Source organism: Ahaetulla prasina, chromosome 2 (genome assembly GCF_028640845.1).
Source record: "Ahaetulla prasina isolate Xishuangbanna chromosome 2, ASM2864084v1, whole genome shotgun sequence".
Lineage (NCBI taxonomy): Eukaryota > Metazoa > Chordata > Lepidosauria > Squamata > Colubridae > Ahaetulla > Ahaetulla prasina.
The window spans coordinates 17,860,952-17,873,094 of record NC_080540.1 but is presented as its reverse complement, the minus strand read 5'-3'; the positions used below and the strand labels follow the sequence as shown (position 1 = coordinate 17,873,094).

General features: G+C 40.9%; 1 protein-coding gene across 3 annotated transcripts in view; it reads right to left on the bottom strand.

The window, feature by feature from the left end:
- Positions 1 to 62: 62 nt before the first annotated feature.
- LOC131191682 (butyrophilin subfamily 1 member A1-like) overlaps positions 63 to 12,143 on the bottom strand; it is a 35,801-nt gene continuing 23,720 nt past the window's right edge. For 2 of the 3 annotated variants that reach the window (XM_058170070.1, XM_058170071.1), the window contains 4 exons: positions 12,016 to 12,115; positions 9,309 to 9,404; positions 3,816 to 3,914; positions 63 to 2,393 (listed from right to left, as the gene is read on the bottom strand). In XM_058170070.1, the coding sequence (XP_058026053.1) occupies positions 1,873 to 2,393; positions 3,816 to 3,914; positions 9,309 to 9,404; positions 12,016 to 12,115 (816 nt within the window). In that variant the 3' untranslated portion in view covers positions 63 to 1,872. The remainder of the gene's footprint in view (positions 2,394 to 3,815; positions 3,915 to 9,308; positions 9,405 to 12,015; positions 12,116 to 12,143) is intronic. The other variant, XM_058170073.1, reaches the window with a different exon arrangement.

The window sequence follows — 12,143 nt, the reverse complement described above, 5'->3', positions numbered from 1 at the left end:
AGGGGATTTTGCAGTATCCTTCCCCCAGGAGTGGGGAGGGAATGGGGATTTTGCAGTATCCTTCCCCTGCCATGCCCACCAAGCCACCCCCACCAAGCCACACCATGGCCACCAAGCCATGCCCATAGAACCGGTAGTAAAAAAATTTGAATTTCACCACTGGAAAAACGGGATAGCTGCCCCATCTCCTAATTAGCCTCTCATAATAAATTAGTGATAGAAGACTCATTCCAGGTAATGGTCAGGACTCTATTGTCAGTGAGGGTTCTGTGGGAACATGAGTTATTCTGCATACAGATAGTCCTCAATTTACAACAGTTCATTTACTGACCATTCAAATTTCCAACTGCGGGGAAAAAGTGACTTATGACCATTTTTCACACTTAACGACCATTACAGCATCCCTGTGGTCACGTGAACAAAATTTAGACCCTTGGCAATTGATTCATACTTATGATGATTTGGGGTATCCCTGAGGCCATGGGATCACTTTTTGTGACTTTCTGGCAAACAAAGTCACTGTGGAAGCTAGATTCAATTTACAACCGTGTTACTAGCTTAATAACTGCAGCGAATCACTTATGGATTCTGGCAAGAAAGGTCATAAAATGGGGCAAAATTCACTTAACAACTGTCTTGGTTAGCAACAGAAACTTTGGCCTTAATTGTGGACGTAAGTTGAAGATTATCTGTATTGTAATTTGGGAGCCGCCTTGAAGTTCCCTCAAATGACAATTGCTGTACTCTGTCCATTTCTGTTCTCAGTCCTATAGCCAGAGTGGTGTAATGGTGAAGGCACTAGACTGGAATGAGGAAACCCAGGTTTTAGTCCAGGGGTGTCAAACTCGATTTCATTGTGGGACGCATCAGGGTTGTGTTTGACTTCAGGGGGCTGGGTGGGACTGGCCAGGGTGGGAAGGCCCAGCTTTACATCAGTCATGTCAGGGGAGCCTGTGGGGACCCAAGTGCTCTGCCCGCAAAAACAGAGCTTGGGAGGGCTGTGTGTGATCCTTCCGAGGTCCATTTTCGCTGGCACAAGGCTGCAGGAAGCAGCCACAGCCAAAAATGGAGCTCTGGAGGGCTGTGTGTGTCCCTCCCGAGCTCCGTCTTTGCTGGCAGAGGCACCATGGGCCAGTCCTTCGCTGTTTCCAGGGCAGCCCAGTGGGCCAGATCTAAGCACTCCACAGCTGGATCGGGCCTGCGGGCCTTGAGTTTTACACCCCTGCAGTAGATAATTAGGCTCTCTCACTCATCAAGCATAAAGTATGTTAGGGTCAACATGTCATTGGGAATTAAATGTAGTGTTCATTCTGGTTCCATCCATTCTATTTCTATTCCTCCAAAACCAAGGATTCCCCCCCCCCCAATTTATGCATCTCCTACTGCAGGGGTGTCCAAACTTGGCAACTTTAAGACTTGTGGACTTCAACTCCCAGTGGCCAGAAGCATAAAGAGATCCAATGGATGCAAGGTACATGGTTTTGGCAAGTGAACTCTCAAAGTCAAGATAATTATTTGTGTCCTAGTCCTTTCTAGTACACTCATTCTCAAATATAGGAGACAGGTTGAAACATGATTTATCCCTTCTAATCTTTGAGTTTAGAAGTATTACTTGAAATGCAGTTTATTACTTGATTTAGAATTTAAAAAGCTGATAACAGAGAAGGAGGGGAACAAAAGCATTAAAAAAAGTCGAAAGAATCCAGATTGGATCCTGCAATGTTATCCTAGGATACGTATATTTGCTTTCATTCATGACAATCGAAGGGCACATCGTACAGGAAGGCAGAGAGAAAGAGAAGAAATGGAAGAGAGATTAAGGCAGGTGGTCTGAAGTTCTTCCAACAGGATGATGGTCTTTGTCCCATTGTGTCACGGGTGGAGGAGAAGTTGTGCTTTCCACTTAAAGATCAAGAACCACGCATGAATCTTCTCTCCAGCAAAATTTGCTTTTGGAAAAGTGAAGATTTCAGCATTCGTATCGCCATCAAAAAATGCCACAAGACCTTCTAAATAGTCCAAAGAAACTCGGATCCTTCTTGGGGAATGGCACAATGTCAAATTTGTCCTGGGCTGAGTGATTGATTGATGCTTCCCATTAATTCGCTGCACTCCCCAGTAACCCCCTCGAGGATCGAGGAGAATTGCCCCGTTTCTGTTTGCAGATTCCCTAACAATCCCCACCCCCCACCATTCCCCTTCCTCCACCACCTCTACCTCCCAGCAAAGCTTCCCAGAATTAAAGCTCTCGTGGCTTAGGACGCTGGCCAAAACGTCATATCTCAGAAGACTGCCGTTCACTTGCTGATTCATGCCTCTCCATTTTACGCTTTTCAAATCGGAGGATACGTAGAGCTGGGGATGTGCTGTGCTTGGATTCAGGGTCAGATTTGCTGCATGGAAGAAAGAATGGAAAAATGTTCACCATCAGCTATGTAATTTATATCCCTTCAAATCATTTTTATAGTTATCCATTTGTTTTGCAAGAATAGAGATCTAGAGGTGGGATCTCACCTCAATTCAGGGGATTTTTTTTCCATTGAGAAGATTACAATGATGCTGATTGTAAATAAGTAATAAAATTGAAAATCATAAGTGATTTTGAAAGTGTTCAGTACTATGGAGCTCATATCCTAGGGATCTATGAAAAAGATGGGACCGAAGTTAAAATGGTTTACAAAAACCATACCTCGTCTTTTAGGCAAGAAGAAGTTGCAAAGAAAATTCAATTGTGGTTTTTATTTATTTTTAAAAATACAGAAATGGTAACAGTTCAAAGCAGAAGCACCCGTAACTTGATTGTGCAAGAAAGCCCCAGTCATTGCAAAATCTGGACTAAATTTATTTTGAAACAACGTCAAATGTAAGGGGAAAATATTTTTAAAATGTCAATGCAGATTGTAACACAATCGATCATGATTTATGGGGTCAGTCTATCTGACTGAGAATCACAGAGCTTTATTGCATACGAAGATCACAAGTTAAAACACAGTTCAATGGAGTGTGGTTACCCTCTTTCTTGAAATGATTTAATTAGCTTGAGCCGCAAAAACCAAAAAATGCCATCTAAAAGGCTGATTTGTGATGCCACCAAAACAAATAGAAAAGGAAATAGCAGGCATGCATGCACACAACTATATCCTTCAGAGTTGAATAACTGCACTCGGATGAGAATGGATGCCGTTACATGAAACACAGAGCGCTGTATTTTAAAACCCAGTTAACGTTTTTTGTCCAGCATGCAATGTTATGGCTTTAAAGGTCACAGGGGATGGGAGGAGATTAGGGATCCTTCCTATGGATCAGCCTTTCCCTTTTCTAACCCTTTCTATTTCAATAATAAAAGACATCTGAGATTGAGCCTGGCTAGCGTGACTGTTTGTAAAATTACTCCCTGTTTTCCCTTCCTTGTAAATGACTCTTCTTGCACTTAGAGTGGGAAGCCACAGAAGGTACATCTCTACTTCATGGTCTTCCCCGTTTGGGTCCTTTGGGCAACAGCTATAGAATCTTCTGCCTAGATTCAAGCTCTCCCATTGGACAACTTCTATGCTTCTGCTCCCTCCCACTTTTCTTTCCCTTCTAGCATTCCATTGGCCTTGCTTCCTCTCGGTTGGGACTCTTAACCTATCAGAATCCTGTAAAAAGTATTGTTCTTGACTCTATAACTTAATGGACTCTGAGGAGACATCTCAGATGGATCCTTACACCTGCCTTTTAGTTCTCCTTAATGAGTTCTGAATGTTTTAAAAACCACAGCTGGCATCGATATATAGACCTAGGTGATGTTTATTGATGGAAAGAACCAGGATTACCTGTTATGTGGCCTTTAGCCGATCCACAAGGAATACATTTCTGTAGACAACTTTGGATCCCTTTCCTTGCCTTGATTCCTTCACTAGGAACTTGCGAACCTTAGAGAATAGCTTGATGTTAGAACACATTTGTCATTGTTTTCTTCGCTTTTTTTCTTACACAGTCATTGCAAGGAGTTTATTAATATATGCTGTCTTTTGGAGAAGTTGTGTCAGAGTTCTATTGCTCCAAGGCAGCTTTGGCTTGAAAAAACCCCAAAAGCTAAGGACTAGCTACTTAGTTCTTACCCCATGCTTGGCTCTTTGGAGACTCTGCAGGGGTAGACGTGGATTTGTTTCTTTTGTGATTTGCAAACCACTTTGGGCAATTTTATTCTTGGAGAGGAGAAACAATGTATGGATCTGAATGATAAATAATTTGGTTTAGTTTTTTAAGGAAGTGAGAGATGGAGTAGGCCACCCAGTCCTACCAAGGGCTTCGCAAAATTTGCACCATTGAAGGGAAAGGAGGAGGATTAGAAGGGCCAAGTTTGTTTAAGATCTGGACTGTCGTGTTCTTGCTTTAAATTCAGAGTGTGGAGTTTTTCTTGGGCTAAAAGTTGTACTCAGGCTTTGAATGGCATGTTGGGGCCTCCAGAAAGAACAGAGTATAGCCAGGACCAAAAATTAACTGAATTTAATTTTGTTATTCCTTTCAAAACAGCCATACTTAATTCAGTTACTTTCCAATCATTGATTTAATTCTTTCTCTCTTTTCATCACATCAGTGAACCAGTTTATTGTTTATAACTTTATTTATTGAATTTTTATCCTGCTTTTGTTACTTTATAAATAAGGCAGTGAAGCTATCTAATACCCATTCCTCTTTTTTATTTTGTCTTCTGCTATTTTTATATCATTTTTAATGGCTGTGAGCAGAATCATGTTTTTGAGATTGGTGGTCATGTTGACTGATGGATTGAATGATTGACTGAATGAATACAATTAAAAAGTACTATTATATAATAATAGTAATAATACTCATATACTGTTCCTTAGTGCTTTACAGCACTCTCTGGATGGCTTACCATGTCAGCATGTTGCCCTCAACAATCCGAGTCCTCATTTTACCGACCTCGGAAGGACGGAAGGCTGAATAAACCTTGAGCCAGTCAGGATCGAACCCTTAAAGCCTGTCAGTGGAATTTGCCTCCAATATTGCATGCTGCTAACCACTGTGCCATCACGGCTCCTTCATTTTACCAACCTTGAAAAGATGGAAGGCTGAGTCAACCTTGAGCTGGTCAGGATCGAACTCGAGGCTGTGCCAGAATTTGCCCGCAATATTGCATTCTAACTTCTGAGCCATCAGGATTATGGTGATAGGCAAGATGGCCAGGACTATGAGCTTGAACCTCTGCCACCCTTTATGTGGATTGCACACATGAACCACATTTTTTTTAAAAAAAAGAAAGAAATGGGGCTCTGCAGAGACCCTCTTGAATTTTTTGTTTCCCTGTGAAGCTTCATGGTGATCTCTATAATCTGTACCCCACTCTCTACTTGTCAACTGTCCTAACTTGGTCACTTAGAAAAGAAAGACTCTCTAACAGCAGCAAGATTATTAATAGGACAGTACTGGAAGAAAAAAGAAGTACCTACAATAGAAGAATGGATATTGAAAGTTGCCAATTTGGCTGAGATGGCGAAAATATCAGCCTTTTTGAAAGACAATACGCAAGAAAGATACTTAAAGGAATGGAAAAAATGGATTGACTATATTCAAAGTAGATATCAGACTAAGAGTTATCAGACTGCCTTTGAATGATTATGATGTATTATTTTTGATTGTTTTCAGGGGAAGTTAGGAATTGTAGGGGTATAATTAAGTTGGGACGAAATTTATTACCATATGTTTGTTTTATTTTTAACTATACCTTGTGCTCGTTCCGGGAAGTCGGGGGGGGGAGGGGGGTTGTGAAGGGAGAGGGGGAGGGGGGAAAGGGGAGGGAAATTTTCTGTAAAACTTTTTGAATTAAAAAAAAAGAAAAGAAAGACTCTCTGGCCCATGGTTAGCCAAAGGTACACTTTACTAAAGCGAAATGGTTACAAAAGAAGCAAAGCGGAATCTGAGGTTTTCATGCCCAAAGCATATGGTTAACTTTCCCTTGTTCCCATCCACCCCCACCCTGGTTATCAAAGTGTGTCCAGTTAGGTGCTAACAAATTGTTTGGGAAACAGTCCGTGTCTTTGCAGGCTGGGTGTTTCTGTATTCCTTTGCTTGACCTTGGAATGGCCAGTGATTCTCACAGGACAGATTCTCAATTCCTCCTGCTAACCGTCCCTCTTATCCCACCCACTGGTCCCTACCCCCATTGCTGTGGCAGACTGACAGCAAACAATGCACGGCGTAGCTGAATGGCAGCCCTGACACTACTCCTCTGCAGCCAATGGAAAATATTGTGAGGAGAAGAGGGAAGACTAAGATATTTATAACCTCTGCTCCCCAGATTTCCGGCAGTTAAAATGGGGAACGAATGCAGTGCTCTCTTCAATTTTGATTTGTTTCCAAAAGGGAACAAAAGAGGCTCCCAGTGAATGAGAAAATAGAATAGAATATTAACAGAGTTGGAAGGGACCTTAGAGGTCCTCTAGTCCAACCCCCTGCCTAGGCAGGAAACCCTATAGCATTTCAGACAAATGGTTATCCAATCTCTTCTTAAAATCCAATCTCTTCCAGTGCTGGAGCATTCACAACTTCTGGAGGCAAGTTGTTCCACTGGTTAATTGTTCTAACTGTCAGGAAATTTCTCCTTAGTTCTAAGTTGCTTCTCTCCTTGATTAGTTTCCACCCATTGCTTCTTCTCCTGCCCTCAGGTGCTTTGGAGAATAGCTTGATTCTTTGTGGCAACTGCTGAGATATCAAAACATTGCTATCATATCATCCCTAGACTAGACCTTCTTTTCATTAAACTAGACATACCCGATTACCCATTTTCTCCCTATTTTAACTTGTGTTCCTAATCTGTTTTCTGTGGTGCTATTTTTGATAGGTTGGACTGTTTTTTCCTTTTGTGTAAAGACAGATGCAAAAGAGTTAAAGAGTTCTGCTTTCTTCCTGTTACTTGTCACCTTCTTGCCACTTTCTCCCATCAATGGACATTTCCTTCACTTTTTTCTTGTTTTTATCACGTTGAAAGATACTTGTTTTGTTTTGTTTTTTACTTTTGTCTCAAGCCTTAATTCATTTTGAACCTTAGCTTTTCTCACTTCATCTTTGAAGGCTTGGGCTATTTGCTGATATTCTGCCCTAGTTATGTACCCCTCTTTCCACTTTTTATACTTGTCCTTTTTGTCTTTCAATTTATCAGAGAGATCTTTATGCAGCCATGCTGGTTTATTTTGAGAGCTATTATTTTTCTTCTTCATTGGTATTGTGCTAGACTGGGCTTTTATAATCTCACTTTTCAAAATTTCCCAAGCTTCTTAAGATTTATTTATTTATCAGTCAATCATATATAAGATAACAGGTAAAAGTATAAACATAATTTGGATACATGAAAAGAGTAAGTAAAAAAGGAATATTAGGACAGGGATGGTAGGCACACGGGTGAACTTCTGCATGACCCTTACAGACCTCTTAGGAATGGGGTGAGGTCAGTAGTAGACAGTTTAAGCTTAAAGTTTTGGGGGTTTGGGGAAGAAACTACAGAGTCAGGTAGTGCATTCCAGGCATTGACCACTCTGTTACTGAAGTCATATTTTCTGCAATCAAGTTTGGAGTGGTTTACTTTGAGTTTGTATCTATTATTTGCTTCAACCACAACAATACAACAACATGTATTGTTGTGGTTGAAGCTGAAGTAGTCATTGACAGGTAGGACATTGTGGTAGATAATTTTATGTACTATGCTTAGGTCAGATTGAAGTCTGCGTAGTTCTAAGTTGTCTAAGCCCAAAATTTGGAGTCTGGTGGCATGAAGTATTTTATTGCGAGCAGAGGTGTAGAGGACTCTTCTTGTGAAATATCTCTGGACCCTCTCGATTGTATTTATGTCCGATATGCAGTGCAGGTTCCAGACAGATAAGCTGTATTCAAGGATTGGTCTAGCAAATGTTTTATGCTCTAGTTAGTAGTACAATATTACCAGAGAAGAAGCTACACAAGATTAGGTTAACAACTCTTAGTGCCTTTTTGGCAATGTTGTTACAGTGGGCTCTGGTACTTAGATCTTTAAACATGAGTACTCCAAGGTCCTTGACAGAGTGAGGATCATCTATTGTTTTCCCCTTGAGGATTCTCATCCATGGAATCCTTCCCAAGCTCTCTCTAGGTTTATTGAAATTAGCTCTCTTAAAGTCCAAGACTCTAGTTTGACTTTGTTCTATTGCTTGTGCTTGCATAATGTTGAAGTTCAATATTGCATGATCACTCCCTCACCCAAGGTTCCTGTAGCTTCAACACCTTCTATCATTTCATCTCTGTTAGTGAGAATTAAGTCCAATATGGCTGATCCCCTAGTTCCTTTCTCTACTTTTTGAGAGACAAAGTTGTCTGCTAGGTTTGTCAGGAACCTGTTTGCTCTTCCACTTGGTGCAGTTTGTCTCCAAGTTGATGTCAGGATAGTTAAAGTCCCCCATTACTACGATGATGTGCTTCCTACATACCTTAGTTAACAAGTAGCAAAAAGTTCATCTATTTCCTCTGTTTGGTTGGGTGGCCTATAGCATAAACCTATGGCAATGTCATTTCTCTCCCTTTTATATTGACCCAAATCATACAAGGCAGTTTTCATCATTGTTGTGCTCTATTTCTGTAGAGATGTAGTCAGTGGTGGGATTCAAATAATTTAACAACCAGTTCTCTGCCCTAATGATTTCTTCCAACAACCAGTTCACCAAACTGCTCAGAAAGTTAACAACCGGTTCTCCTGAAGTGGTGCAAACTGGCTGAATCCCACCACTGGATGTAGTTATTTCTTACATACATACATACATACATACATACATACATACATACATACATACATACATACATACATATATATACAGTAATGGCCAAAATTGTGGCAACCTTTTGGAAAAAGTGTATTTTTGAGGTTGAGGTGGACATCTTGATATATTAAACAGAGAGGGGGAAAATGAGGATAGCAGGAGAGCATAGCATTCATAAATAGATCTTCAATCGTCTTTTTCATGCTAAAGACAGCTCATGTTTCAAAGATTGTTTTCTTGTCTTTAGAAATAGAATTGTGTCATCTTTAAGACAAACAATTTTGAAATCAACAGACTTATTCTTAGAAATGTGACCGGGGGGGGGGGGGCAAATGCTAAAGGGGGCAGGACTGGTGCTTTCAGATCAATCTTGACTTCTGGCTGGACTGAGTGAGCCGGATGAATGAGCTGCTGGGGTTGCACAATGGGATGAAGTCTAGTGGTTATTAGTCAGGGGTTGAGTGTTGACTTTAGGGCCAGTTTTTATATTCAAATTACAAGATGAAACCAGATCATTACCTGAAAACATCAGAGCGATCACAGTGCACTTCAGAGCAATGCTTGCTACCAGCAATATCAAAAAAACAGTTCTGGGCCAGAAGAAAGATGGAGCATCTGTGGAGCATTGGGAAATAAATACAGTAAAAACAGATCAATAACGTTGGAAAATGTAAGAGTTCTTATGAAGCACCTGGAAGTTCATTGTAGCTGACGGATTGGCTGCATGATATTGACAGGTGTAGGAGGGACATCAGTGATAAGTATGGGATGGTGTCAAAAAAACTCTAGAGGTATAGGAACCCCCAGAGAAGACTTTGCAGAAACCACTAGTATAACAGTGGGGATGGAAAAAGCATGTGTTAAGTGAGGTTTGGTAGAAAAATACAGGTAGTCTTCGACTTACAACCACAACTGAGCCCAAAATCTTTTTTTGCTAAGTGAGACATTTGTTAAGTGAACTTTGCCCCATTTTATGACTTTTCTTACCACAGTTGTTAAGTTGTTAATCACTGCAGTTGTTGAGTTAGTAACACAGTTGTTAAGTGAATCTGGCTTCCCCATTGACTTTTTGCTTGTCAGTTTTGTGACCTAGGTTCACTTAGGCATAAAAGACACACGTAGTCTTAAACAAACCTATTTTATTATAACAGGTGGGAATTACTTCATTCCCATCTTAGTCCAAATTAATTCCAAAACAGTCCTTCAGAAAAAGTCCTCTGGCCTTATCACAAACCTTTATCTCCTTTGGCACCCTGCCAAAGGCTTTTCTTGGCAAAGCCCCGCAAAGTTCAGTATCAAGAGACACCGAATAGAAACAGATGTAGCAGCGTTGCTTTCCTACAAAGAGCCTAAGAGCCTTTGCTGCTCTTTTAAGCCTTATGGGAGGGGCCAATCATCTCCTGGCCTTACTCCAGAGTCATCCTTTTTGCTTTAGCTGCTCTTGCCTTCTGGCAGCTCTTCGCATGCATGCACTAGGAACAGGCTGCTCCTGTTCCTCTGCCTCTCTGCTGTCCACCTCTGGAGGCTCCGGAGTCTGTGCATTGCTCCCAGATGGCCCTGGCCCCATCTCTGCCTCTGATGAAGAACCCTCATCCGGGCCTTCCCCTGATTCCAGGACTGGCCCATTGTCCTCCCCAGCCTCCTCACTGTCCAACTCCGCTGCTAACTCCACAGGCTGCTGGAGGACCACAACAGTCAGGCTGTAGAAAGTGATCACATGACCTTGGGGGTCCCAGCAATGGTCATAAATGTGAGTTAGCTGCCAAGGGTCTGCATTTTGATCAAATGACTGTGAGGATGCTGTATTGGTCGTATGTGTGAAAAATGGTCATGTCATTGTTTCAGTGCTGTTGTAACTTCAAACAGTCACTAAAGGAAATGTTGTAAATCAAGGACTACCTGTATTAGAAAAAAAACTGACCCTACCTCCCTCTTCTAATTCCTGTGCGTATAAGATGAAGGGAAGGGAAAACTCAGGCAAACTTGCAAGATATGTTACTATATTTCAATGAAATATAAGGTAGTCCTTAACTTATGACCACAATTGGGTCATAAGGTCAGAACTTCCTTAGCTAATCAAGGTGGTTGTTAAACGAGTCATGACCAATTTTATGACTTTTTTCGTTTCGGTTGTTAAGCAAATCACAGCAGTTCTTAAATAAATCACATGGTTGTTCGGTGAATCTGACTTCCACCATTGACTTCGCTTGTCAGAAACCAGCTAAGAAGGCCCCAAGCAATGTTCACATGACTCTGGGATTCTGCAACTATCATAAATATATTCAGATTGCAAAACAGCTGAATTTTTGGTCATGTGAACCTTGAGGATGTTGCGAAGGTTGTAAGGGTGAGAACTGGCCATAAGTCACTTTTTTTCCCGGTGGCCACTAAACAAATGGTTGTAAGTCAAGGGCTACCTCTATTGTTCTAATATTCCTGTGGAGTTGACTTCCTAATGGGAATTACCTCATAGAATTGACAAGATGGCAGTTGTGACCATATAACTGAAGCCCTATCGTGCAACAGATGTAAAAACAAAGTGTTGAGGCTTCAGCTATGCCAGCCATCTTGACTTTTTACACACACACACACACACACACACACACACACTGGTGGATAACCCTGCACTACAGCCTTGTGTATCAGCAAGCCAATGTCAGCTTTTAATACAAATGTTCTCTATCTGAAGGCGAACACCAAATGTCAAGCAAGCCTAAACTTTTCAGAAACAAAACCGCTCCTGAAACTTACGCAAATGGGCAGACAGAATCAGCCTCAAGTATCGATATAGCTCAAAGCACGATTCTAAATTTAAAGAACTGTTCTCATCTTGAAACCACATAAAACTAATCTTATTGCTAAAACCAGACCACATCAAATTTCATTTTTTTTCCAATAAACTTTAAAAGAGAACAAAAAGAGCCAGCTACATTTTTTGTTGTCCCTGTTTGAGACTGAAATTAGACAGCAGAGGTGCACAGTTGGAAGCCTATGGCCTATAGGCAGTTATAGTCCCTGTTTTTGGCCCTGGAAGTCCTTTGTCCCTGAACAACTTAGCTGCTGAAGTTTGGTTGCAAAATAGCAATTTAAATTTAATTCCTTTAAAAAAACAACCCAGTCTTTCTTTAGGCTTTATGCTAATATCAAAAGAGTCCTTCAAGAATAGCTTCATGGTTCAAAAATAAAATAAAATAAAATAAAGGCAATTAGAATATGAATTCAATACCTTTGGGCTGAGTTGATATTAATGTGGGGTGAACGCTTGGTTTTGGCAGATGGTGCGGTTGACGATTCATGTTGAATAAACTCTCTGCCTTAAAGAAGCCCTTCGAAATAAAAATTGAAAATGAAAGA